We start from the raw sequence: 27,555 nt of genomic DNA on the forward strand, positions 1-27,555 counted from the left end.
CGGACAGACAGACAGACAGACAGACAGACAGACAGAATTGCCGGACCCACTTTTTTGGCATTCTCCATCATCGTAATGTCATGTAAAATTGTTATCTCGAGTTCGATTTTTTTTACGAATCCTAAACTTGCCCTATAGTACCTATATCGCAAGTAAAAATCTCACATGAAAAATCTTACTTAAATGACTTTAACGTAAGTACGAACCAAATACATATGTACATACTATTCACTTATTTTATGAGCTGTTTAAAAAATGTTCACATAAATTATGAGAGTTAGAAAAAACAATTTGTTCGTCAAATCTTCAAACATAAAAAAATCAGATTTTATTTTTTTTTTACTTTTTTCGTCATCATGACAAAAAAATAACATTTAACAATTCGTAGCTAAGCACAATACCAAATAAAACCGATTTTCAATGGCAAAAATCACTAGGTAGTGCCCTCATACGAAATTAAAAAAAAAAAAACAAATTTCAAATTTCACACATGAAATAGAATAAAAAATTAAAAACAAAAAAGTATGACTAGAGAGCCTTATACTGGCAAAAAGGCACGTGTGCCAACAACACGCGGTGTTCCCAAGCGGTCCCCCATCTAAGTACTAACCGCGCCCGACGATGCTTGATTTCGGTGATCGGACGAGAACCGATATTTTCATCGTGGTATGGTCGTTGGCGAAAACTTCTTATCAAAGTTGAAACTTATGAGAAATTTTTCTATTCCAATTGGAATAATATTAGTTAATGCAACGAGACTTTAGATTTAATTAATTGCAATGTGAGTTGTGAGCAGTATTTATTATGTTGTCAAGTTTTCAACCCCTTTCGATTGAATTGAGTTTCTTTAAGGCATAACAACATGAAATACAAAATAATGTTAGTTTTTTTTTTATTTCATATGGTGTTTTAGTAGCAAGTATAAGATAGATGTAATGTTAATTAGCCCACAAAACAAGTATTTTTGACATTTTTTTTTATTTTTCTAAAAAAAAATTATGAGTTGACTTAAAATTTAAAAAAAAATCACTGCCTACTTTCAGGGGCACTGCTTTCAATGCAAATGTACAGAAAAAAATCTCACATGAAAAATCTTACTTAAATGACTTTAACGTAAGTACGAACCAAATACATACATACTATTCACTTATTTTATGAGCTGTTTAAAAAATGTTCACATAAATTATGAGAGTTAAAAAAAAAACAATTTGTTCGTCAAATCTTCAAACATAAAAAAATCAGATTTTATTTTTTTTTTACTTTTTTCGTCATCATGACAAAAAAATAACATTTAACAATTCGTAGCTAAGCACAATACCAAATAAAACCGATTTTCAATGGCAAAAATCACTAGGTAGTGCCCTCATACGAAATTAAAAAAAAAAAAACAAATTTCAAATTTCACACATGAAATAGAATAAAAAATTAAAAACAAAAAAGTATGACTAGAGAGCCTTATACTGGCAAAAAGGCACGTGTGCCAACAACACGCGGTGTTCCCAAGCGGTCCCCCATCTAAGTACTAACCGCGCCCGACGATGCTTGATTTCGGTGATCGGACGAGAACCGATATTTTCATCGTGGTATGGTCGTTGGCGAAAACTTCTTATCAAAGTTGAAACTTATGAGAAATTTTTCTATTCCAATTGGAATAATATTAGTTAATGCAACGAGACTTTAGATTTAATTAATTGCAATGTGAGTTGTGAGCAGTATTTATTATGTTGTCAAGTTTTCAACCCCTTTCGATTGAATTGAGTTTCTTTAAGGCATAACAACATGAAATACAAAATAATGTTAGTTTTTTTTTTATTTCATATGGTGTTTTAGTAGCAAGTATAAGATAGATGTAATGTTAATTAGCCCACAAAACAAGTATTTTTGACATTTTTTTTTATTTTTCTAAAAAAAAATTATGAGTTGACTTAAAATTTAAAAAAAAATCACTGCCTACTTTCAGGGGCACTGCTTTCAATGCAAATGTACAGAAAAAAATCTCACATGAAAAATCTTACTTAAATGACTTTAACGTAAGTACGAACCAAATACATACATACTATTCACTTATTTTATGAGCTGTTTAAAAAATGTTCACATAAATTATGAGAGTTAAAAAAAAAACAATTTGTTCGTCAAATCTTCAAACATAAAAAAATCAGATTTTATTTTTTTTTTACTTTTTTCGTCATCATGACAAAAAAATAACATTTAACAATTCGTAGCTAAGCACAATACCAAATAAAACCGATTTTCAATGGCAAAAATCACTAGGTAGTGCCCTCATACGAAATTAAAAAAAAAAAAACAAATTTCAAATTTCACACATGAAATAGAATAAAAAATTAAAAACAAAAAAGTATGACTAGAGAGCCTTATACTGGCAAAAAGGCACGTGTGCCAACAACACGCGGTGTTCCCAAGCGGTCCCCCATCTAAGTACTAACCGCGCCCGACGATGCTTGATTTCGGTGATCGGACGAGAACCGATATTTTCATCGTGGTATGGTCGTTGGCGAAAACTTCTTATCAAAGTTGAAACTTATGAGAAATTTTTCTATTCCAATTGGAATAATATTAGTTAATGCAACGAGACTTTAGATTTAATTAATTGCAATGTGAGCAGTATTTATTATGTTGTCAAGTTTACAACCCCTTTCGATTGAATTGAGTTTCTTTAAGGCATAACAACATGAAATACAAAATAATGTTAGTTTTTTTTTTATTTCATATGGTGTTTTAGTAGCAAGTATAAGATAGATGTAATGTTAATTAGCCCACAAAACAAGTATTTTTAACATTTTTTTTTATTTTTCTAAAAAAAAATTATGAGTTGACTTAAAATTTAAAAAAAAATCACTGCCTACTTTCAGGGGCACTGCTTTCAATGCAAATGTACAGAAAAAAATCTCACATGAAAAATCTTACTTAAATGACTTTAACGTAAGTACGAACCAAATACATACATACTATTCACTTATTTTATGAGCTGTTTAAAAAATGTTCACATAAATTATGAGAGTTAAAAAAAAAACAATTTGTTCGTCAAATCTTCAAACATAAAAAAATCAGATTTTATTTTTTTTTTACTTTTTTCGTCATCATGACAAAAAAATAACATTTAACAATTCGTAGCTAAGCACAATACCAAATAAAACCGATTTTCAATGGCAAAAATCACTAGGTAGTGCCCTCATACGAAATTAAAAAAAAAAAAACAAATTTCAAATTTCACACATGAAATAGAATAAAAAATTAAAAACAAAAAAGTATGACTAGAGAGCCTTATACTGGCAAAAAGGCACGTGTGCCAACAACACGCGGTGTTCCCAAGCGGTCCCCCATCTAAGTACTAACCGCGCCCGACGATGCTTGATTTCGGTGATCGGACGAGAACCGATATTTTCATCGTGGTATGGTCGTTGGCGAAAACTTCTTATCAAAGTTGAAACTTATGAGAAATTTTTCTATTCCAATTGGAATAATATTAGTTAATGCAACGAGACTTTAGATTTAATTAATTGCAATGTGAGTTGTGAGCAGTATTTATTATGTTGTCAAGTTTTCAACCCCTTTCGATTGAATTGAGTTTCTTTAAGGCATAACAACATGAAATACAAAATAATGTTAGTTTTTTTTTTATTTCATATGGTGTTTTAGTAGCAAGTATAAGATAGATGTAATGTTAATTAGCCCACAAAACAAGTATTTTTGACATTTTTTTTTATTTTTCTAAAAAAAAATTATGAGTTGACTTAAAATTTAAAAAAAAATCACTGCCTACTTTCAGGGGCACTGCTTTCAATGCAAATGTACAGAAAAAAATCTCACATGAAAAATCTTACTTAAATGACTTTAACGTAAGTACGAACCAAATACATATGTACCTACATACTATTCACTTATTTTATGAGCTGTTTAAAAAATGTTCACATAAATTATGAGAGTTAGAAAAAACAATTTGTTCGTCAAATCTTCAAACATAAAAAAATCAGATTTTATTTTTTTTTTACTTTTTTCGTCATCATGACAAAAAAATAACATTTAACAATTCGTAGCTAAGCACAATACCAAATAAAACCGATTTTCAATGGCAAAAATCACTAGGTAGTGCCCTCATACGAAATTAAAAAAAAAAAAAACAAATTTCAAATTTCACACATGAAATAGAATAAAAAATTAAAAACAAAAAAGTATGACTAGAGAGCCTTATACTGGCAAAAAGGCACGTGTGCCAACAACACGCGGTGTTCCCAAGCGGTCCCCCATCTAAGTACTAACCGCGCCCGACGATGCTTGATTTCGGTGATCGGACGAGAACCGATATTTTCATCGTGGTATGGTCGTTGGCGAAAACTTCTTATCAAAGTTGAAACTTATGAGAAATTTTTCTATTCCAATTGGAATAATATTAGTTAATGCAACGAGACTTTAGATTTAATTAATTGCAATGTGAGTTGTGAGCAGTATTTATTATGTTGTCAAGTTTTCAACCCCTTTCGATTGAATTGAGTTTCTTTAAGGCATAACAACATGAAATACAAAATAATGTTAGTTTTTTTTTTATTTCATATGGTGTTTTAGTAGCAAGTATAAGATAGATGTAATGTTAATTAGCCCACAAAACAAGTATTTTTGACATTTTTTTTTATTTTTCTAAAAAAAAATTATGAGTTGACTTAAAATTTAAAAAAAAATCACTGCCTACTTTCAGGGGCACTGCTTTCAATGCAAATGTACAGAAAATAAATTGCACGACTGGGGTCGCACGTACTTGCTCTTATGCTTAAAGTAACTATAATGTTAAAGCTTTTTATTCAAGAAATTTAAAATTCGATATTTTGAAGAAATTTCATAAGTAGTATAAAAAAATTAAATCTGTTTTTATAATTAATAAAACTCCGTTTTAAAATATCTTAAAAAAAAAAACAAATATGCCATTTTATTTCTCGTATAAAAAGGTATTTTTAGAAAAAAAATTTTGAAAATTGTAGGAGCCGTTTTTTAAAAAAATAATTTTTTATATATAAAATTTTTTTAACATTTTTCAAAAAAAAAGTTGGTATGCCATTTTGAAGAAATAATTAATTTACACATAAAAACTAAATTTCAAAATTTTTCATTGATCCGTTTTCAAAAAATTGATTTTTCAAAAAAAAATTTTGAAATATTTTTTAAAAAACCAAAAATGCGTTTTTTGAAAATTTTCTAAAATTTTAATATTATCTTAACTAACACACTTTTGTATAAAAATTTTCATTTAAATCGGGTTAATTTTGTACGAGATATTCAGAAACGAAAAAAACCGTTCTATGACAGGTACCGTTAATAACGGTACAAAAAATATTTTTTTTATTTAAAAAGTTGGCCCTTATGTGTAGTATTACACACAAAAATTTTAATCAAAATCGTTAGAGCCGTTTTTGAAAAAAATTAACTTTTCTATTTCCGTTATATGGCAGGTACCGTTAGTTTTGGTCATAAAAAAAAAATTTCAATTTCCCCTCTAGGGAATCACCAAAAACTGCTAACTACCAAGTTTGAAGAAAATCACTTCACTCGTTTAGGCTGCAGCTCCAGATAGAGACAGACGGACAGACAGACAGACAGACAGACAGACAGACAGAATTGCCGGACCCACTTTTTTGGCATTCTCCATCATCGTAATGTCATGTAAAATTGTTATCTCGAGTTCGATTTTTTTTACGAATCCTAAACTTGCCCTATAGTACCTATATCGCAAGTAAAAATCTCACATGAAAAATCTTACTTAAATGACTTTAACGTAAGTACGAACCAAATACATATGTACATACTATTCACTTATTTTATGAGCTGTTTAAAAAATGTTCACATAAATTATGAGAGTTAGAAAAAACAATTTGTTCGTCAAATCTTCAAACATAAAAAAATCAGATTTTATTTTTTTTTTACTTTTTTCGTCATCATGACAAAAAAATAACATTTAACAATTCGTAGCTAAGCACAATACCAAATAAAACCGATTTTCAATGGCAAAAATCACTAGGTAGTGCCCTCATACGAAATTAAAAAAAAAAAAACAAATTTCAAATTTCACACATGAAATAGAATAAAAAATTAAAAACAAAAAAGTATGACTAGAGAGCCTTATACTGGCAAAAAGGCACGTGTGCCAACAACACGCGGTGTTCCCAAGCGGTCCCCCATCTAAGTACTAACCGCGCCCGACGATGCTTGATTTCGGTGATCGGACGAGAACCGATATTTTCATCGTGGTATGGTCGTTGGCGAAAACTTCTTATCAAAGTTGAAACTTATGAGAAATTTTTCTATTCCAATTGGAATAATATTAGTTAATGCAACGAGACTTTAGATTTAATTAATTGCAATGTGAGTTGTGAGCAGTATTTATTATGTTGTCAAGTTTTCAACCCCTTTCGATTGAATTGAGTTTCTTTAAGGCATAACAACATGAAATACAAAATAATGTTAGTTTTTTTTTTATTTCATATGGTGTTTTAGTAGCAAGTATAAGATAGATGTAATGTTAATTAGCCCACAAAACAAGTATTTTTGACATTTTTTTTTATTTTTCTAAAAAAAAATTATGAGTTGACTTAAAATTTAAAAAAAAATCACTGCCTACTTTCAGGGGCACTGCTTTCAATGCAAATGTACAGAAAATAAATTGCACGACTGGGGTCGCACGTACTTGCTCTTATGCTTAAAGTAACTATAATGTTAAAGCTTTTTATTCAAGAAATTTAAAATTCGATATTTTGAAGAAATTTCATAAGTAGTATAAAAAAATTAAATCTGTTTTTATAATTAATAAAACTCCGTTTTAAAATATCTTAAAAAAAAAAACAAATATGCCATTTTATTTCTCGTATAAAAAGGTATTTTTAGAAAAAAAATTTTGAAAATTGTAGGAGCCGTTTTTTAAAAAAATAATTTTTTATATATAAAATTTTTTTAACATTTTTCAAAAAAAAAGTTGGTATGCCATTTTGAAGAAATAATTAATTTACACATAAAAACTAAATTTCAAAATTTTTCATTGATCCGTTTTCAAAAAATTGATTTTTCAAAAAAAAATTTTGAAATATTTTTTAAAAAACCAAAAATGCGTTTTTTGAAAATTTTCTAAAATTTTAATATTATCTTAACTAACACACTTTTGTATAAAAATTTTCATTTAAATCGGGTTAATTTTGTACGAGATATTCAGAAACGAAAAAAACCGTTCTATGACAGGTACCGTTAATAACGGTACAAAAAATATTTTTTTTATTTAAAAAGTTGGCCCTTATGTGTAGTATTACACACAAAAATTTTAATCAAAATCGTTAGAGCCGTTTTTGAAAAAAATTAACTTTTCTATTTCCGTTATATGGCAGGTACCGTTAGTTTTGGTCATAAAAAAAAAATTTCAATTTCCCCTCTAGGGAATCACCAAAAACTGCTAACTACCAAGTTTGAAGAAAATCACTTCACTCGTTTAGGCTGCAGCTCCAGATAGAGACAGACGGACAGACAGACAGACAGACAGACAGACAGACAGAATTGCCGGACCCACTTTTTTGGCATTCTCCATCATCGTAATGTCATGTAAAATTGTTATCTCGAGTTCGATTTTTTTTACGAATCCTAAACTTGCCCTATAGTACCTATATCGCAAGTAAAAATCTCACATGAAAAATCTTACTTAAATGACTTTAACGTAAGTACGAACCAAATACATATGTACATACTATTCACTTATTTTATGAGCTGTTTAAAAAATGTTCACATAAATTATGAGAGTTAGAAAAAACAATTTGTTCGTCAAATCTTCAAACATAAAAAAATCAGATTTTATTTTTTTTTTACTTTTTTCGTCATCATGACAAAAAAATAACATTTAACAATTCGTAGCTAAGCACAATACCAAATAAAACCGATTTTCAATGGCAAAAATCACTTTTCGGTGATCGGACGAGAACCGATATTTTCATTGGTTTGTGTATTGTTTTTTTTTTTCAAAGTTTTGGGGGGGGGGGGGGGGGGTAGGGGGACCTCTTGATACGTATTTTTTGTATATATAATTGTGAACTTGAAGTCATATCGCGGGTCCAAATATCAAATGTTACCGACTGGCAGACTTTGTTTCTGATTAATATTTTCTTAATATCTTTGGGCTATGGAAAAAAATTAAGGATTATTTTAATTATTTTTTTTTGTTCCGAAAAGTATTCGTTGATGAATTTAACATATTTCTTCAAACCCCATAGATGTATGTAGGTTTTTTATTGAGGTAATGAATAATGTGACTAATACAAGTGTCTTCGTTTCAGCATTTTTTTTAAAATTAATTTGATAATTAATAAGAGTTTATACGATTCTCTTAAAAACTTACATTTTACGTTTATGCCATTCCGATGAGTAAAATAAACGTAAAGTCGAGCCTTCCATTATTGTCGACTTACCAGAATTCCCTTAACCATCGCATTTTTCCATATATTTAAATATCATTATTTAAAAATCGATTTATTTATTTATTTTTTTTATTTCAAAATAAAAACGTTTCATTAAATTTAAATGTAATATAATAATACAGCTGGTGGTGACAATATGAATACATATTTTTTTTAATGAAAAAATAGCTTAGTTATAATTAAGTGCTGACAAGTTTTTATTATTCCATAAAAATTTTGTCTAATTTAAAATAAATTCTGTTAGCTCTAATTGTGTGGGTCTTAGATTTAATAAAGACGTAGATTTTTCCAATGCATATATAACTATATTTTTTGAAGAAAATAAACTGTACATTTATTTGATTGTTAGGTACATTTAACAGTGATATATCTTATAAGGTAAAAAGAGACAATCTTTTTCGTAAAACAACATTTTTTGGAACACATCCATTTTTAATAAATTTATTTATTCATAGGTAGATGAAAATTGAGTTGAAATCCTGTTCCCTGAAAACCCCAATAAATAAAAAACAAAACAGAATTTTGATTTATATCTATAAACTTATTTTAACTTTACAAATTGGTTTTCTATAACATTGATTTTATATTTAAACTTAATACTTAATTCTTATTTATTTTTCTTTTAATTATTCGTGGTCCATTTTTACAAATCTAAGTGCAATTTAATCTAATTTTTTATTATAAATAGGTAAAAAGAAAACTACTTTGATTCATGGATTTGATGAAGTTTTTGGAGAGGGTGTCCTATCAATATAATCTATACTTTCAGAGTGTTCTTTAGAACAACACGGTACTTCACGTTCTTTAATTGGTGCTAAACTATTTACGATAGAATTGGCCATTGCTAGCTCAAGTTCTTTTTGCCAGTCGTTTTCTTTTTTCTCCATTGCTTTTCGTTTTAATTCCTTATAACGATTGTAGACTATGAATTCTTTAACTAAAATTGTTTCTGGATCACTATCTCGCTGAGCTGATCGCTGCTTTGCTAAACGTTTCTTCTTTTTATGCAAGGGTCGAGTTTCGACAATCATTTCTTCTAACTCCAAACAGGGATCGCAATTGAGATGGTCTTCGGGTGGTTTGAAAGGTGGTTTGGCTTTCTTTTCCAAAATTTTCTTGAAGTCGATTTGCCGTAGCAATGGCGTTTGCTGGAGTTCTTGTTGAGAACTTATACGACCACCTGGATGAACGCAGAGAAGCTGTAAAAAAAGATGTAACATTTTGTTATTTATAATTACGAAGTCTATTTAAATTAATTTAATGCGTAAATTCATTTTATTAAATTTACAGGAAAAAAAAACACAAAATTAACAATTCTGCGTTTTCCAGGAATATAAGTTTGAGGGTTTCAGTTTAAATTATGGGTTTCAATGAATGGATTCTACTACTATTACACATAACGTAAATCTGAATAACTTTTATCGAAATCCCAAGATCTCAAAATAAGTACATATGAACAAAGTTGGTGCACTGGGGCGTATACTTAACATTTCTTGAATAAATCTAATGTGGGTATCAACTATAAAGTATTGATCTCTTGTTAAAATGTTTCGAGTTGTAATCAAATACGAAGAAGATAGAGAAAGCCGAAAAAATATGTTTTGCAATATCGATCGTTAGTGTTGGTCTATACATCCAAAAAGGTAGAAGAATGTCGATGTCTTCAATATCTTTGAAAAAAGCATTTTTTTATTTAAATCAATTTAAAATTTAAAAAATGTTCCAGTTTTCAACACAATTATCAAAAATTAAAAAATTGTCAGAAAATACCCGTTTTTTGTAAAACGGAAGTCCAAGGTTGTAAAAATCATGAAAGTCGGAAAATTTCACATTTTTTCATTGTTGTTCAATTTTAATTTAAGGAAAAACTGTTGCAATTTGTCAGAATAGTTTTCAACAGTGCAAATTACTTTAGTGAAGTGACTTGATAGTAAAGCATTAAACTAGTCGTCGAAGGAAGACAAGTTTGAAGCGCAAGTCGCTGCCAGTTTTGTCACTTTTTTTTTAACATGCGGGTTTTTGTTTTTTAATTAAACAACTTTTATTTGATTATGCTTTTTGTTATAAAAAAAACTTAGTACTTAAAATTATTGTCGTTTCATTTTGAATTAAAAATGTTTGTCTTCAAAGCAAAATCATTCCGAACAAATCAAATCAGAGTGGTTTTCATTGATTTTAAGTTTTTTTTTCCACCCCCAGTGTAGGAGAGCAAAAACTTAGGGCGTTCATTGGGACAAAACTAAAAAGAATAATGCCAACTACCAGATTTGATGCACGATGTGATATAGGAGGGAGGGTTAAAAATTTTGCGGGATGGCAAAGAAGGGGCATGAAATTTAACATGTTTTTATTTTGCCCCTACAATATTTATTGTCTGTTTTTGACCCACCCTAATTAGTTAATTGTACTATAACGCAGATTTAATTTGAATTGACTATCTTTAGTTTTGAAAAGTCCATTTTTTCGACATTGAGAGAGTTTAAAGTTAAAGTAAAACTAGAAGAGAACATACAAAATCGACAGAAACGCCGCCAAACCATTAGAACAATAAAATACAGAAACGTACAGCTTTGTATTTTTTAAATTGACGGTTTTTTTATCAATTTTGAAATTAAAAATTATTATTTGAAATAATATTTCATTGGAATATTACCTATTTTTTTTTTTTTTATTTATTTATAAAACCTTGAGAAATGAGTAGAATGTTTTTTTCCATTTCTAATTGTTTTTACCCCAATCAAACAAAAACATTTCAAAAATACGATCACGAAAACGTGTTCTAAACTTTGCTGAAAAATTTCACAAAACATAAAATCATTGAATGTAGGTTTAATATTTTTAAGCAAAGTTTTTCCTCACGAACACATAAATAAATGGGTACTTTTGGGATCGGTTCCATTCCATTCCAAACCAAAGTAACAAAGTAGCAGTACTAAAAATCTACTTGATTTCTGTTTTTCTGCCGATAGTAAACAAATTTGCTGGCAACTATAGTTGTTATCAAATCTTTACCACAATTTATGTATGTAAAACAAATCTATTCCATTGACAAGAAAATATAGCTGCTTCTTGATGCTGGTTATGTAATTTATTTGTTAGTTTCGTTTGGTGGCACAATTTTTTCGGGCATATCTATGAAAGTTTAAAAAAATAGTTTCAAAATGTTACGCATACACCAGAGTGTACCATTAAATCGTACTACTTGGGCCCTGTCCATAACTATGCAGATAGAAGTCTCAATTTCACACTTTTATTTAATACTCATGCACTAAAACTACCTTTTATACATATATTTCCTCAAAAAAAAAATCGAATAATGAAAATATGGTGTTGCGATTCGTTTTTTTTTTTTTATATTGTCACGTAGAAAGATATTGTGAAATCAAATTTAAAGCAAAATTTGAAAGTTTAAAGCTTTATTTTAAAAGATAAGGCTTTTTTTTTCAAGTTCCAAATGTTTGTAATTTATAAAAAAGGATACATTTCTTGGTGGCAAATGAAACAGAAGGTTTCTAATATAAGCCATTTCCCATTTAAGCAACCATAAGATTTATAATGAAATCATCCTAACTTTAGCCACTTTTCCATACATTTTTTTCTTTGTAAGTTATATAATATAGGGGTCCATTACAAACAACTTGAATTCAATTATGAACAAATTCTAAAATGGCTTAAGGTATTTCCATCAAACTCAAAAATAAATCTAATCAAGAGTTATATATTTTATAAAATTTCGATTAATCTTGGTATAACCATATTAATTTATTTTCTGACATATCTACCCTTTCAAATCTCTTCTCGTAAATTATATCGTCTAAGCTAAGTATATAAAAGTTATTTGATTTAACTTTGTCTTCATCGTACAGCTGCCACAAGGCAAAAGTTAAATAAGTTTTCATAATTTTTTTTTTTTTTTAAATAAAAAAAATAAAAAGTAAAAAAAAAGTTTAAATCCTAAATCAAAAATCCTAAATCAGAAAAGTGCTTACAAAGAAGATTAAAGGACATCGCATGAGGCATTAATACAACTTTGCTATATTAAGTTAGCCCACATAAAAAACTTTTTTCCTTTGATGCTGACAGAAAGAAAAATGAACAAAAAAACAAATTAAACAAAAAAAAAAACAATGTTGGCACGAAGTCAGCGATGCGCATGAAAATAATAAATTCTAACTACCACCTGCTATCGATAACTTTTTTTCTCAAGTCTTTATCGTCAAATTGATGCAGCTCCACAGCACGAAAAAAAAAATATGTAACTGCACGCAATTAGTTTGGAGTTGAAAACTTTTTATTAAATTTTCGCAGAAATAAAAAACTTTGGCTTGGCAACACGAATATGACAGTGACAAATAATAAATTGTAATACTTCTTTTAGAATCCAACCAGAATCCATAGCACTACCTTCCCCATCTTTCCCGTTTATATTAATTAAATACAATCCTTACTCGCCTCTTTCTATAGCGAGAGTTAAAATAGAGTTAAAACACTTTTATTAATAAAACAAAAGTAAATAAACGCCTAAACAAAGCTTTGGTTAAAATGTTTTATTTATTTATTTATGTTCATATAATTTTTCCCAGGACATTTTACAACTAAAATAAATTCAGAAGGACATTATCCAGTTAAAATTTATAAAACAATTTATACTCGTTTAGCTGTTAGCTGCAGGTTATAAATCCATTTTATGTAAAACACTACGAACATAAAATTATCCGATACGAAAAAAAAGGCAACAAAAAAAAAAAAAACTAAAAGCTCTCTCACCTTAGTAAGCAGGTCGACTAAACTGCTATTCCAATGCCTCGGATAATGGAGTGGACTATGCAGGATATTTTTTACTTCAGTAAGTGGTGTATTTGAGTGGACGATGAAGGGCCTGGAGCCGGATCTCATTTCGAAAGCCACAACACCCAATGACCACCAATCGACCGGAAAACTGTAACCAGCTAGAAAGAAGAATAATTATGTACCATGTATTTTAACGTATAACGGTTTAATAATTAAATTTTAGGGTGGAAAATATTCACACTGCTGCTTACCGATTTCATCCAATGCACACATAAAGACTTCAGGCGCCATATAGGGTTTGGTCCCTGACATACTACAGGCCATTCCATCCTTTTGCAGTCTCGTCGCTATGTTAAAATCAGTCAAATGTGCGTGACCTGTTAAATGTGTTATCCAGAATGGGTTATAACAGTTGTTAGAATATTTAGTGTTTATGTGTATATGTTTGGTTTAAGAGCTTAAATGTTGTGGAAATATGTAGATGATGGAATTTGGTTAAATGTTAAAAACGTGCAAATTTCGGAAATAATGGTTATGGCAACCTTTTCAGGTTTAATTAGGCAAAGTAGAGAGAATACCACTTTACCGCATTCATTTTGGAATTCCGGTTTTTTAAAATGAATCTTAAGCACGTAATAAGTTAACGCCAACCGGAAAGGAATTTATGAGATATATATGAAAGAGTTCATGAGATCACGTTGCAACCCAGCATAAGTTATTGCTTAAGATTTTATTTGTTTGTCGAAAGCATGCAAATATAAGGCACGGAAAAGAAATTGTATGGTTTCTTTATATTTCTTGTGTCTGACATCATTTGATGATAATGTTTAAACACATTTAACGGAACATAGTTGGCAACAAAGTATTAATGCAATATCAAGGAAGATTTGAAACACGCAAGGTTTAAAATATCTTCCTTATAAAAGATAGTGTGCATAGAACATGCTTATAGCATTGTGAAAATTTACTGATACAAAACATGCTATTCAGTAGGGTTGCCATAAGATGGCAAGAAGATAACTTAAATTTGTACTTCGTTTAAGCTTTCAACATAAACTAGAAATTAATACTTCGATAATTCTCGATTATTTGTATCCCTTTTTCATTTTCGAGGAACATAAGTTATAAATGAATCATTTATTTTCAAAACATGATAAAGAAAACTCAATTATTTTTTTTACTAAATTTGTACATTATAAAAAAATTTCACAGGTCAGTTTTGAGGCGTTATCAATGAAAAAAATTGATCAATTCAATGTTAATCCAATATTGTCATTTTATTGTATCCATGTTTTAAAACTATGGATGAAAGATTAATGTTTCATAAGGCGCAGGGACATAAGTCCCGAAAATTTTTTTCGGGACTAATGTCCCATTTTACTGGGTCATAAGTCCCGAATCGAATTCGGGAATTATGTCCCACCTTACTGAGACATTAGTCCCGAAAAAAATTTTCCGGACTTATGTCCCACATATTTTTTTTTGTTGCATAAATGTATCTAAAGAGACTATTAGAGACTACAGCTGACGAAATAATAGAACCGATATTGTTCTCACGATTTTTTTTTTCGTAGTACCTACCAACTCCAATGTAAGGTACGGTTACAAGCTGTTGGAAAACAAAAGCAAAGTTTGCAAATTTATTGCTTAGTCGAAATTGCATCGTGACAAAATATAAACAAATGTATAAAGTGAAAGGTTAATAATTGAAATTTGTGATATGATAACCGATATGAGTTCTTACCAGGGTGAAGCGTGAAGCGGAAAAAAATTTCTCAGATTCGAATCTCTTTAATTTGCACAACCCAAACGCGAAGCGGAAAAAAATTTTGCCCATAGGAGAATCCATTTTGAGGTGTGGAAATACAAATTCGCGCGAATTTTTATTTCCACACCTCAAAATGGATTCTCCCGTGGGCAAAATTTTTTTCCGCTTCGCGTTTGGGTTGTGCAAATTAAAGAGATTCGAATCTGAGAAATTTTTTTCCGCTCCGCGTTTATCGAGTTATAACACAAGAATATCTTTGGAACAAACATTAAACTGGCAAAATATTCTCTTTGAAGTTTGAGTTCTATTTTTTTCCCTTATCAAACTGAAGTAAGACAAGTTTTAAATAAAACTTATTCTTTGAAAAGTTGAAATGATAGGGGAAGGTGGCCTAAAATGGCCCCCCTAGGGAAAATGTCCTATATCTCGAAAAACAGTAGCATTCAAACTTAAATGCTATATACTTTTCAAAGTTTAATATATTACTCTCACATTTTTTTCATTTGCGAGTTGAAAAAGTTCCAAAAAGTATTTAATTTTTTTTAATTTTCAAGACGTCTACAAATTTCACTGATCAAATTTACCCGGGTAAAATGGCACACTGTCCAAACATACGTGATTTTAAATGCAAAATTGAGTCAAACGGGCTTCTTTTCCATTTTCTTGGAACAAGTGGTGCTTAATCCCCCCAGATCTTTCATCGAGTCATTCAAAACCCAGTTCATGTTGGTTGCTCGTCTCGTTTTTGTAGTTTTTGCAACTTTGAGTGATTTGGATGCTTTTTTCCAGGTTTTTGACAGAATCAAGGGCTTTCCTCAGTCCAGGACTTCCTCTCTGTGCATCGTTCATAAATAGCAACTATTTTCACTTTAAAAAAATGAAAATGTGAAAAAAAATTTAAAATGACATGTGAAATAGGTATGCCATTTTACCCAAGCACTAAGTATGCCATTTTGCCCATTTTGAGTTTTTTCAATTTAATTTTTACACCAAAAAATTTAAAATCGTTTTAAACCAACTTATTTCAGTACATTATTAAGAAATACTTCATGCGTACACACAATAACTTCTTTTTCGAAAATACAATGTTTTATACTTTTCTTTTGCAAAAAAAAATTCACAAAATTTTAACGAGTGTACTTTTTGATGTGGATAGAGACTGTTTGACCTGTCAAATTTCAAATAATGGCTTGAAGTTCCTGAAATTTCGTATATGTTGGTTTTGCCAGATAAACTAAAGAATCGCGTTCATAAAACTTTCTAATTATTTTCGATTCTACGATTTCTAGCAAGGGGGCCATTTTACCTTGGGGTGCCATTTTAGGCCACTTTCCCCTATAAAAATCATATTATTTCGCTTTAATAAACCGAAACGAGGCACAGTTGGTTTTTTTTTCTGAAAATATATTGACGTAAAAGAGAAACAAAAGTAAATGTTGAAAATTGGCTTTATTTCTCTTTTGAAAATTAAAATTATGCCAATTTTCGAAAGGCTGCCTTATTTCACTTGGACGTATTTCATTGCAGCGAAAAATAATCTTTTGGATTGCTTAGTACCTATGTATATGAACATTTATAGTAAAAATATGTAATATAAAATAGTTTTTATTTTATCCCATTTTTGACAAAAAAATTTGGGACTTCTGTCTCAGTAAGGTGGGACGTAATTCCCGAATTCGATTCGGGACTTATGACCCAGTAAAGTGGGACATTAGGCCCGAAAAAAAATTCGGGACTTATGTCCCGGGGACTTATGTCCCTGCGCCGTTAACTTAACTTACGAACATGTCCATCCACATAAAAACAAAAAATTAAGAGGTTTCTAAGAAAAAAAAAAAATAGTTTTTTGTTTTTTATTAATTTCTCAAAACGGCAAGACATTTTTACATTCTCTTTTTGTTTAAAAACCAATAAGAGCATAGAATTTTCAAAACTAAGCTAGTACTTAATTACAGTACCTACGTTCTCGATTAACGCAACTCTCGATTCAGGCAATTCCTCGATTTTAGGAAAACCTCAAATTTTATCATTGTTGACGCAGAATTCGGAACTCTTCTACAAAAATTGAATCTATAAGTGCAACTTTCAATACGAAAATTCGATGAAATTACCAGAATTTAACCCTTATTGGAAAAGTGTTGATTGTTCAAAAACTGCGAGATCTATTAAAAAAAAAAAAAACAAACAAAAATGTCCCATTTTTTCAAAATGAAAAAATTAAAATTGTATAAAGAACTAAACATGAGTAATAACGTACTTATCTTAATAAATTAACTTCCATTAAAGTTCAAAATTTTTTTTTCAATTTTTTTTTTCAAAATTTTGATTTTAAAAATTTAAATTTTAAAAAACTGTATCATAGAAGAGCTTTATTTAAAAACTAAATCAAATTAATTAAAGACTAGGTTTTTGGCTTTACAATAAGGTATAACACGTTATTGTAGGTGTAACCGTTGATTTTAAATAAGCTTTTTTTGGTATGAAGGTAGTGTTTTGATATTAATAACGGAAGTACCAGTTGAAGAGTTGTACATTAAAAGTGAAAATGAGATACAAGTATTTAGGCGTGCAATGAAAATAATAATGAGACTGACCTAGAATTTATATTAAATAAAAGAAAATAAATTGCACGACTGGGGTCGCACGTACTTGCTCTTATGCTTAAAGTAACTATAATGTTAAAGCTTTTTATTCAAGAAATTTAAAATTCGATATTTTGAAGAAATTTCATAAGTAGTATAAAAAAATTAAATCTGTTTTTATAATTAATAAAACTCCGTTTTAAAATATCTTAAAAAAAAAAACAAATATGCCATTTTATTTCTCGTATAAAAAGGTATTTTTAGAAAAAAAATTTTGAAAATTGTAGGAGCCGTTTTTTAAAAAAATAATTTTTTATATATAAAATTTTTTTAACATTTTTCAAAAAAAAAGTTGGTATGCCATTTTGAAGAAATAATTAATTTACACATAAAAACTAAATTTCAAAATTTTTCATTGATCCGTTTTCAAAAAATTGATTTTTCAAAAAAAAATTTTGAAATATTTTTTAAAAAACCAAAAATGCGTTTTTTGAAAATTTTCTAAAATTTTAATATTATCTTAACTAACACACTTTTGTATAAAAATTTTCATTTAAATCGGGTTAATTTTGTACGAGATATTCAGAAACGAAAAAAACCGTTCTATGACAGGTACCGTTAATAACGGTACAAAAAATATTTTTTTTATTTAAAAAGTTGGCCCTTATGTGTAGTATTACACACAAAAATTTTAATCAAAATCGTTAGAGCCGTTTTTGAAAAAAATTAACTTTTCTATTTCCGTTATATGGCAGGTACCGTTAGTTTTGGTCATAAAAAAAAAATTTCAATTTCCCCTCTAGGGAATCACCAAAAACTGCTAACTACCAAGTTTGAAGAAAATCACTTCACTCGTTTAGGCTGCAGCTCCAGATAGAGACAGACGGACAGACAGACAGACAGACAGACAGACAGACAGACAGAATTGCCGGACCCACTTTTTTGGCATTCTCCATCATCGTAATGTCATGTAAAATTGTTATCTCGAGTTCGATTTTTTTTACGAATCCTAAACTTGCCCTATAGTACCTATATCGCAAGTAAAAATGACCCAAATTTCTTTTTTCCTAAAACTTGTTTAACATATTGATGGTAAAAGTCGGTCTTGTTGATAATTAAGGTATATAATCCCTGTTATAAAAAATAAATTGCACGACTGGGGTCGCACGTACTTGCTCTTATGCTTAAAGTAACTATAATGTTAAAGCTTTTTATTCAAGAAATTTAAAATTCGATATTTTGAAGAAATTTCATAAGTAGTATAAAAAAATTAAATCTGTTTTTATAATTAATAAAACTCCGTTTTAAAATATCTTAAAAAAAAAACAAATATGCCATTTTATTTCTCGTATAAAAAGGTATTTTTAGAAAAAAAATTTTGAAAATTGTAGGAGCCGTTTTTTAAAAAAATAATTTTTTATATATAAAATTTTTTTAACATTTTTCAAAAAAAAAGTTGGTATGCCATTTTGAAGAAATAATTAATTTACACATAAAAACTAAATTTCAAAATTTTTCATTGATCCGTTTTCAAAAAATTGATTTTTCAAAAAAAAATTTTGAAATATTTTTTAAAAAACCAAAAATGCGTTTTTTGAAAATTTTCTAAAATTTTAATATTATCTTAACTAACACACTTTTGTATAAAAATTTTCATTTAAATCGGGTTAATTTTGTACGAGATATTCAGAAACGAAAAAAACCGTTCTATGACAGGTACCGTTAATAACGGTACAAAAAATATTTTTTTTATTTAAAAAGTTGGCCCTTATGTGTAGTATTACACACAAAAATTTTAATCAAAATCGTTAGAGCCGTTTTTGAAAAAAATTAACTTTTCTATTTCCGTTATATGGCAGGTACCGTTAGTTTTGGTCATAAAAAAAAAATTTCAATTTCCCCTCTAGGGAATCACCAAAAACTGCTAACTACCAAGTTTGAAGAAAATCACTTCACTCGTTTAGGCTGCAGCTCCAGATAGAGACAGACGGACAGACAGACAGACAGACAGACAGACAGACAGAATTGCCGGACCCACTTTTTTGGCATTCTCCATCATCGTAATGTCATGTAAAATTGTTATCTCGAGTTCGATTTTTTTTACGAATCCTAAACTTGCCCTATAGTACCTATATCGCAAGTAAAAATTACTTCTATGGATCGAAAATTATACCTTTTATGGCTTTCATTGATATCATAGTACAAAAAGAATCATCAAAATGGGTTCACCCAGTCGGTAGTGGTAGCAAACATAAAATAAAATAATACAGACGAATTGAAAACCTCCAGATTTAAAAAAATGCATGGCTTCTGAACAGGTTCTAGAGATTTTAAAAAAGTGTTCTCAGAACTAAAAAAGGTATGCATTAATGTATTGTATAGGCAAAACATTTTTTTTTTTCAAATATATTTTTAAAAATTTTAAAAAGTCAAAAAATTTCTGAAAAGAAGTCTGAATAGTAAATAAAGATTTCTAAACATTATTCTACGACAACTTTTTCCAGAACTCAATATTTAAATAGGTACATAGTATTAAAAAATCTAATTTTTCGAAATAGGGCCTTAAATAAGTAACTTATAACAAATATATACTATATACTGCCTTTTTTAAATATGGCCGTATGTATTTCATAAATTACAAAAAATGGGAGGGGTTCATTTTCTCTAACCTGAAATTCATCGTTTGTAATTATTAGCTTACAGAAAAAAATTAGCTTTTTTATTTTTTTATGATCACCGGTTTGATTTTATGAAACAGTTAGTTTTGTGAATTACTTTGTTTTCAAGTCTGATGAGGTAAGCCTAACCTTTTCCTATAGAGCACTTACAAAAAAAAAAAAAAAACAAAGTCAAACTTACCAGCATCATCCAGGAGAATATTGTCTGGTTTTATATCCCTATAGAAAAGATAAAATATAGATTTTTGCATTAGTACTCATTTTCGTTATACTACATCATTTGGTGCCATGAAATAAAGTCCAAAACCAAGTTTTAAGAAAACGACGCACCTCCCAAAACTTCTTTTTCTTTTATTTTTGGGATTGGACTTTATTTTAAAACCCGGGTCAGATCTTGATTGTTACCTATGTACTACTCTCTGTTTTTGAAGGTATTCTAATGCTGAACCTAGTTCACATACTAATAAGGCAACACTCTCCTCAGAAAACTCAACCTGTAATTTAAAAAAAAAGACAAAAAGTGATTATTAGTAGATATATTATACACATTGTGCGATTACTGGTTAGGAAAAAAAATATTAAATAATAAAAAGCTAAAACATTTTTAAAAATAGTAGATTTGTTAATTTTCAATTTTATTCGATCAATCACTCAATCACTCACCCTAAAGTCATGTGGCATGACATTCTCAGACTGTAATAGCACACAAAAAGAATTCAGACCTACCCATCATCATCACCACTTTTTTGCTTGTATTTCATTGAATTTATGAACAAATATTTTGTTCTGTCTATTGCAACTTATTAGAAACATTCGCGTGGTGTTTCAAAAACATCGTAATTAATTATGTTCATTTTGAAGTTTCAAACGAATGTTTTACTTTAGGACATACATTTCATAGAAAGTTTTCTTTATTTCATTAATATTATTGCTAAAATTTTCTACAAATGTTTTCCTAAATTATCCATAGAAATATAATATTATAAATTTCCTTTCATGAAATACATTCTTTGTATGTAGCTTAATAAGTTTTGCTTTATTAAACGAGGGACTTTTATTTCTTATTTTGTATATAAAGGGAACAATAGTCGAAATAAGCTTGTTGTTGTTGTGCTTTTTTAAATCCGTATGACATTTGATTTAATTTTTCTTGTCACTTGTCATTCTTCTTTTCCTATTAAATTATTTATGAAGCATAAAAGTGTCAGTATAATATTGTAATGTGTGCACATTCAGTGAGTGTTACCATCACCACTAATTCCTTTTTGAGAATTTTGATATTAAATTCGTCTCCTTGTTACATTTTCTATTGTTCCATTTTTAATACAAAAAAAAAACAAAGTTAAAATATACAAGAAAAAAGAAATTTTCATGAGGAAAGTTACTAAAATTCTTGTAAAATTGCCATATTTTTGAATACTTTTGCGTATGAACGTGACTTGAACAAGAATTTTACTGAATTGACTGATGTGCTTAAAAGTTTAATGAAGTTTATTTTTATAAAGGTTTATGCAACGACAACGGAGAAAGCTACTCAGCTGTTACAACGGAGTTTCTGTGCAATCCGATTTAAAACAAAAACGTGTTTGTAATTTTTAACTTATAAGTTTTTACAACTAAGTTACTATTTTTTAAAATTTTTTTAAGTCACTTTTTAGAAATGTTTCGAGAAACTACATAAAGAACTTCAAAAGAGAGAGAATTTATTTATCTGTACTCTTCTTGGTGGTAGTCTGCAGTGCACTGAAGATTATCGATCTTATTACATTTCCTGCAACTGCATTGTACAAAATTAAAATTGGATCTTTCTTCTTTGGAATACAGTCTCTCTGACAAAAGAATTCTTCGACTTAAAATTTTCTTTCTCGATATAGTTCTTGAGAAACCTTTCCATCTAACAATTATGCTTGTTTAAGACCTTATAGAAGCAACAAGAGCATTTACATTAATGTTAGGCTCTATACATATAACATATAAGCAAAATTATTTATTAGTCAGAATTAATCGCTTAATACTCCAGAAATTGTTAGTTTGTCATTCCTGTGTGCGTGTTATTAATTTGCAAGAATGAAGACACCTACAATTTCTATCGAAATTCAAAGGTGAAATGGATTTTTTTCATGACAGCGAAAGTGATTATGGCTGAATTTTCGTTGCAAAATTTATAACTTTGGAAATATTTTAATAATTTTATTTATTTAAAATAACATAAATCATTACAGCTATGAACGTCACTAGTTTTATGGCGTTTTCGATTGGCAGTCCGGAAGCGTCCGGAATCATTCTGAAAAAATTTTATTCACACAAAACTGTCAGTTTTTTACGAATAAAACGCTTTCAGAATGATTCCGGACGCTTCCGGACTGCCAATCGAAAACGCCATTAGTAAAAATTTTTGACAGGGTTTTTCGAAATCTTGTCTTGAAATTATATATTTTTTTTATTTTTTGCTTGTTAATGGCAGTTAAAGGAATTAAGATACATATTTTTACTTGTTACAAAAGCCCCTTATTAAAAAAGAAATGAAGGGTTTTACAATCGATGACGGCAAAACTGTTATTAAAAACGAGAGAAAAGACTAATTTATAGATTTTTATAAGATTTACCTCTTTTATAACAGTTATGTTTTTGTTGTGATTGTGATCTTTAAAATTTAAAATCTTAAGTTATCTGTTTTTTCTTGCTTCTTTTTTTAGAAAATCTCAGTTTTTCAATATATCCCATGCCTTAAAGTGTTTCATATACAGGGTGTCCCAAAAGTAATGGATCAAAAAAAATATGCTGATAGGGTTACTTAAGGGCTCTCAGAATTTGGTAACTTGTTCATCCCAAATCCTTACGGTTTTCGATTTAATGCAATTCTTGTGAAATTTCGAAAAATCCCTACATTGCAACAGTATTATGCTTCCTGCGCCCATTATTGATTTTTGTTTTTTAAAATTCTTTTACAAAAATATTGGCAAATAATTAGGAACAATTAATTAATCAAAATGTTTTTTATCGTATACGCCATTTCGCTGCAAATTAACTAACAAATTCAAGTTTTATAAAAAATCAATTTCTAACTTTTATTTGAGATCAATACCGCAAAAAAAATTTGTACGGTGTGAGAATGGTTTATTATTTTAAAAAGTTGCCCTGTTATTCTAGTTTTCAAAAATATATAAGAGTTCGCAAAGTTGCAGTTAGATCGCAAATTATTACAATTTGAATTCAACAAAACAGGGTTTTTCAGAACAAAAAACAACCAAAAATAAACACATTTTCTCGAACTGTTATTTGTTTATTTTTCTTTGTATTTTTGCTCTGAAAAACCCTGTTTTGTTGAATTCAAATTGTAATACATTGAAAATCTCTGAATGAAAAATCTCGAATTTTGGATTTTCCCTTTTGTATAAACCAAAAAACCAGACGACTTGCATTTTTAACCTCTATCGGCACACGGGTGCGAATTTGGCAGAGCACTGCAAAAATTAAAAAAAATAATGATTTTTTTCAAAAAAGTGTTCGCAAAACAGTTTCTTTATAATGGTGACATAATTTATTTTTAGGAATTGTGAATACAATATTCGAAGTGTTCGGAAAATTCTACGACAACTTCATATGCATATTACCCATACAAAATTTAGACCCGAAAAAGTTACAACGATATGAAAAAGTAAAAACCAAATTCGCACCCGTGTGATTTTCACGTCACAAAAAAAGAGGTGTGCCTACAGAGGGTTAAGGATTCAAGAAACTTCGAGTTTTAGCTAAAAATGAATAAAAATAACTTTTTTTTTTTAATAAAAATCACCCTTAAACCCAAATATTTTTTTAGTAAATGTTTCAGAAATAGTCAAATATTAAATTTCTGATTAAATTTATACCAAAATTCAGTCCAATAGGAATTTTTCCGCAGATTGGGGTTAAAACTGCCTAAGATTACTGGACTAAAAAGTTAATTTCAAACTATGGATATCTCATGGTGGAATCATAACTTTCTTATAAGTAATTTGTCGTTCGTCATGTTTTGGTCCATTAGTTAACATCATTCAAAGCATTTTGCACTTAACTGTTCGATTTTATAAAATAACCACTCAGCTCTTTCGAAAGAAATAATATACCCTGTTTATAATTCCATAAAAAACAATTGATTTAAAGATCGCTTTAACTCCTTATTGAGTTTTATAAAGCAAAAGTTCTTAAAAGTTCTTTTAAAGTTTGAAAACTCAAAGTCCTTTTAAATGTTTCGAAAAAAAAACTTTATTTTCAAAGAATACCTAACCAAAGTTCAGAGATGAAAAGTAGCGATGATATATTAAATTACTTTTAAAAGAAAAAAAAAAAAATACTAATAATAACTTTCTTTTAAGAGGTGTCATACTAATATAATTCATTATACATCTTATAGTACTATAGCGAAAGCGAACATACCCTTTGTTGAAGATGATATCTAAGATCTCCTCCGGTGAGCAAGTCACACACCATAAATAAGTCCTCTTCATCTACAAGAAAAGCAAAAAAGAAAATAAGAAAGAAAATCAATATAATGAAAAAGAGGAGAGAAATTCTTTAAACTTGAATAAAAAATAAAAATAATAATACAAAATAAAATTCAAAACGACTTCACTTGCAGGAACTGGAAAGTAATACAATATTCTATGTATAAACTTTCTCTGTATACACTTCAGTCTCATAAAATATGTATGAATGTCCTTGACTGAAGGACTTCGACACTTCATACTTTATGAGTTAAAATAAATATTTTCATGATGCATAATACAAATACTGTATGAGTATGTAAATAGTAGATATGTATAAAATATTTTTTATGAAACATTTGACTCACCTTGAAAAGAAAACCATAAATTTACTAAGAAAGGATGCTCCAAGGATGACAGCAGATCTACCTCTTTGATGACACCACCCAATGCTCCACGGCTCTCACAAGCTCCTCGACTTACATATTTCATTGCATATAATATTCCCGAATCACGTTTCTGAACGATACAAACCTATTGACAGAGAAAAAGTATAAAATAAAAAGGGAGAAATTTATAAAATTTTACTGGAAGGGAGAAGGTTTCATGGTTTATTTTGAAACAAAATACTGAAAAATGTTAAAATACTATATACCTATAGGTACTTAATCATTCCTTATTTTACTATCAAGCCATGGACGAATGTGGGAGGATATTTAAAGAATTTAAGATCTTAAAAAAGACTGATTCGATTTTGTAAATATTTTATGGATGGGAAATAAAATAATGGCATTATTGCACACCGCAGGGGTTTGATGATAATATGGCAGGTATTGCTTTCGTGTGATAAATCAAAGCTTTTACCGTATCCTAATAGAAGTCTTTAAGAATAAGATAAGTATAGGTTTCGAAATTTTCAACACTCTATTAAAGGCTGAGTTTTCTCAGATCAAGTCGATAAACGATTGTTGGTTTTAGCAAACTGAGTTCGGTCTTCTAATAGACACAAATATAAAAAGACAAAAACAGTCAAAAATAAATGAAATAAAAAAAATTGGATTTAATATTGGATTTAAGTAGTGAATATTATGGATTTGGATTTATTTTTGACGTTACAATTTCTCCACATCCAGATGTATTTTTTAAACTAGTGAATAATATGGCCGTAAGTTTAAAGAGGATACCAGGCACCAGTATAAACATGGGTTGTTGCAGAGAAAATTTAATTTAAACATTTGAATATTTAGGATTTTTAGAAATTTGAACAAAGGATGTCCAAAGAAACAGGAAATATGATTTTTTTTTTTTTCATTAAACCAAGTATCTATACAATCCCCGGAAGAAGACAATACTCAAAACAACTTTTTTCTCCCACTACATCGAAATCGCCACCTGTCCAACATATTTTTTTTTACGAACTACCCATCGAAAAATTTTCTCTTGGATTTTTTTGTGGAGCTTTTTATTGAGGATTTTGTTTTTTAGTGAATACATACATTTCGATATTTTGGAATTTTGGTCTTGGGGATTTTCTTTTCGATTTCGGTCATTCATCACTAACCCCCCTCTGAACATGCTATAATGATTCTTTATTTGAAATCATCAGGGAAGTTAGATTATCTTAGTTCTAGATCCATGACATCTAGCTTTGAAGAATACCCTTAAATCATGTGCCATAAAATTAGATTGTTTTCTAAATGAAGTTGTTTGCGTGTTTTTGGTTATAATGGACATGGCAATTATGTGGCTAAGGGTGATAATATAAAATGATTGGTATCTTGTTTGATACCATTGAAAAAAAAAAAATAAAATTACTTGACACGTAGGTATTTGCCAATCGAACTCATATTTTGGCTTCTTTGTATTTTAGAAAAAAAAGCATATTTTTTCAACTAAACAAAAAAAAAATTAAAATATAATAAAAAAAATATTAATTTTATGACTTGGTAAGTTTTGTAGGGCTCATTAAAAAAACATAGTAAAACAGGTACATACTAATATATATTTTGTTTTCTTCTTTTTTCAGAAAAAATCTGCATTTTGCGACATAAAACGGTATTTTAGACATTTAGTCATTGCAAAAATTTTAGACAATTCTAATAAAAACAAAAACAAATGACAAAAACGCATTCAGCTTGTTTTTAGTTTTTAACTTTTATCTTGAAAACTGTCTCTCATGTTTTTAGAAAAAAAAAAAAGATACGAAGATACTCTGCCAGCAGTAAAGAAAAACATGCATATTCTCTTCACTTTGACGGGACCATAGTGGTTGTGATCCGAAAAATTTGGTTTTTGGTTGCTCCCGTTTTTAAAGTATTTTTCCACAATAACAGCAAAGTTTTTCAGCACTATTTTAAAGAATAAGTTTTACCCAAAAAATGCTGTAGGTATTAAATTTTTCAGAATTCAAAAATTTGTTGCCATCTTTTTTATTGAAATTTTAAGGAATTTAAAGTTATTAATCGTCAGTTATAATCCAGTCAAATAAGGGTTTAACCTCGGAATGAATGTTAGTAGAAATTTTTTTTGCTCAATATCTTCCTTTTGCCATTCTATAACATATCTCAAAAGTCTAGAAAAATCTCATGTCCGCTTGTCGCGATTTCAAGGTCAAATCGCGAAATGAAGATTTTCAAAATTAGCAAAAATAGGCTATGGTATTATATACACATATGATACATGATTTCAAGGTATTTTTTAATGCTGATTCCAAAAAATCTAAAATCAAGACAATCTGACGTCTCTGGAAAAAGTTATACCTGTTTTTCATCTGTCAACTCATATTATTATAACAGTTGCAAACTTACTGCCGAAAAA

At 28.9% G+C, this 27,555-nt stretch overlaps 1 protein-coding gene and 6 non-coding genes across 7 annotated transcripts in view; all 7 read right to left on the bottom strand.

Annotated features, from left to right (window-relative positions):
• Positions 1-561: 561 nt before the first annotated feature.
• LOC129917394 (5S ribosomal RNA) lies at positions 562-680 on the bottom strand. The gene has a single exon (XR_008772756.1). It is a non-coding gene; the product is annotated as a 5S ribosomal RNA (ribosomal RNA).
• Positions 681-1,478: 798 nt separating this feature from the next.
• Positions 1,479-1,597, bottom strand: LOC129917395 (5S ribosomal RNA). Its single transcript, XR_008772757.1, has one exon. It is a non-coding gene; the product is annotated as a 5S ribosomal RNA (ribosomal RNA).
• Positions 1,598-2,395: 798 nt separating this feature from the next.
• On the bottom strand, positions 2,396-2,514 carry LOC129917396 (5S ribosomal RNA). The gene has a single exon (XR_008772758.1). It is a non-coding gene; the product is annotated as a 5S ribosomal RNA (ribosomal RNA).
• Positions 2,515-3,305: 791 nt separating this feature from the next.
• LOC129917397 (5S ribosomal RNA) lies at positions 3,306-3,424 on the bottom strand. The gene has a single exon (XR_008772759.1). It is a non-coding gene; the product is annotated as a 5S ribosomal RNA (ribosomal RNA).
• Positions 3,425-4,229: 805 nt separating this feature from the next.
• LOC129917398 (5S ribosomal RNA) lies at positions 4,230-4,348 on the bottom strand. Its single transcript, XR_008772760.1, has one exon. It is a non-coding gene; the product is annotated as a 5S ribosomal RNA (ribosomal RNA).
• Positions 4,349-6,149: 1,801 nt separating this feature from the next.
• Positions 6,150-6,268, bottom strand: LOC129917399 (5S ribosomal RNA). Its single transcript, XR_008772761.1, has one exon. It is a non-coding gene; the product is annotated as a 5S ribosomal RNA (ribosomal RNA).
• Positions 6,269-8,932: 2,664 nt separating this feature from the next.
• The window catches only part of LOC129916542 (serine/threonine-protein kinase 32A), a 125,250-nt gene continuing 106,627 nt past the window's right edge, over positions 8,933-27,555 (bottom strand). The window contains exons 4-10 of the mRNA XM_055996546.1: positions 25,107-25,272; positions 24,692-24,762; positions 20,681-20,769; positions 20,457-20,494; positions 13,499-13,624; positions 13,224-13,405; positions 8,933-9,655 (exon numbers count right to left, since the gene is read on the bottom strand). Coding sequence (XP_055852521.1) covers positions 9,167-9,655; positions 13,224-13,405; positions 13,499-13,624; positions 20,457-20,494; positions 20,681-20,769; positions 24,692-24,762; positions 25,107-25,272 — 1,161 coding nt within the window. The 3' untranslated portion in view covers positions 8,933-9,166. The remainder of the gene's footprint in view (positions 9,656-13,223; positions 13,406-13,498; positions 13,625-20,456; positions 20,495-20,680; positions 20,770-24,691; positions 24,763-25,106; positions 25,273-27,555) is intronic.

Source organism: Episyrphus balteatus, chromosome 3, assembly GCF_945859705.1.
Source record: "Episyrphus balteatus chromosome 3, idEpiBalt1.1, whole genome shotgun sequence".
NCBI classification, from domain to species: Eukaryota; Metazoa; Arthropoda; class Insecta; order Diptera; family Syrphidae; genus Episyrphus; species Episyrphus balteatus.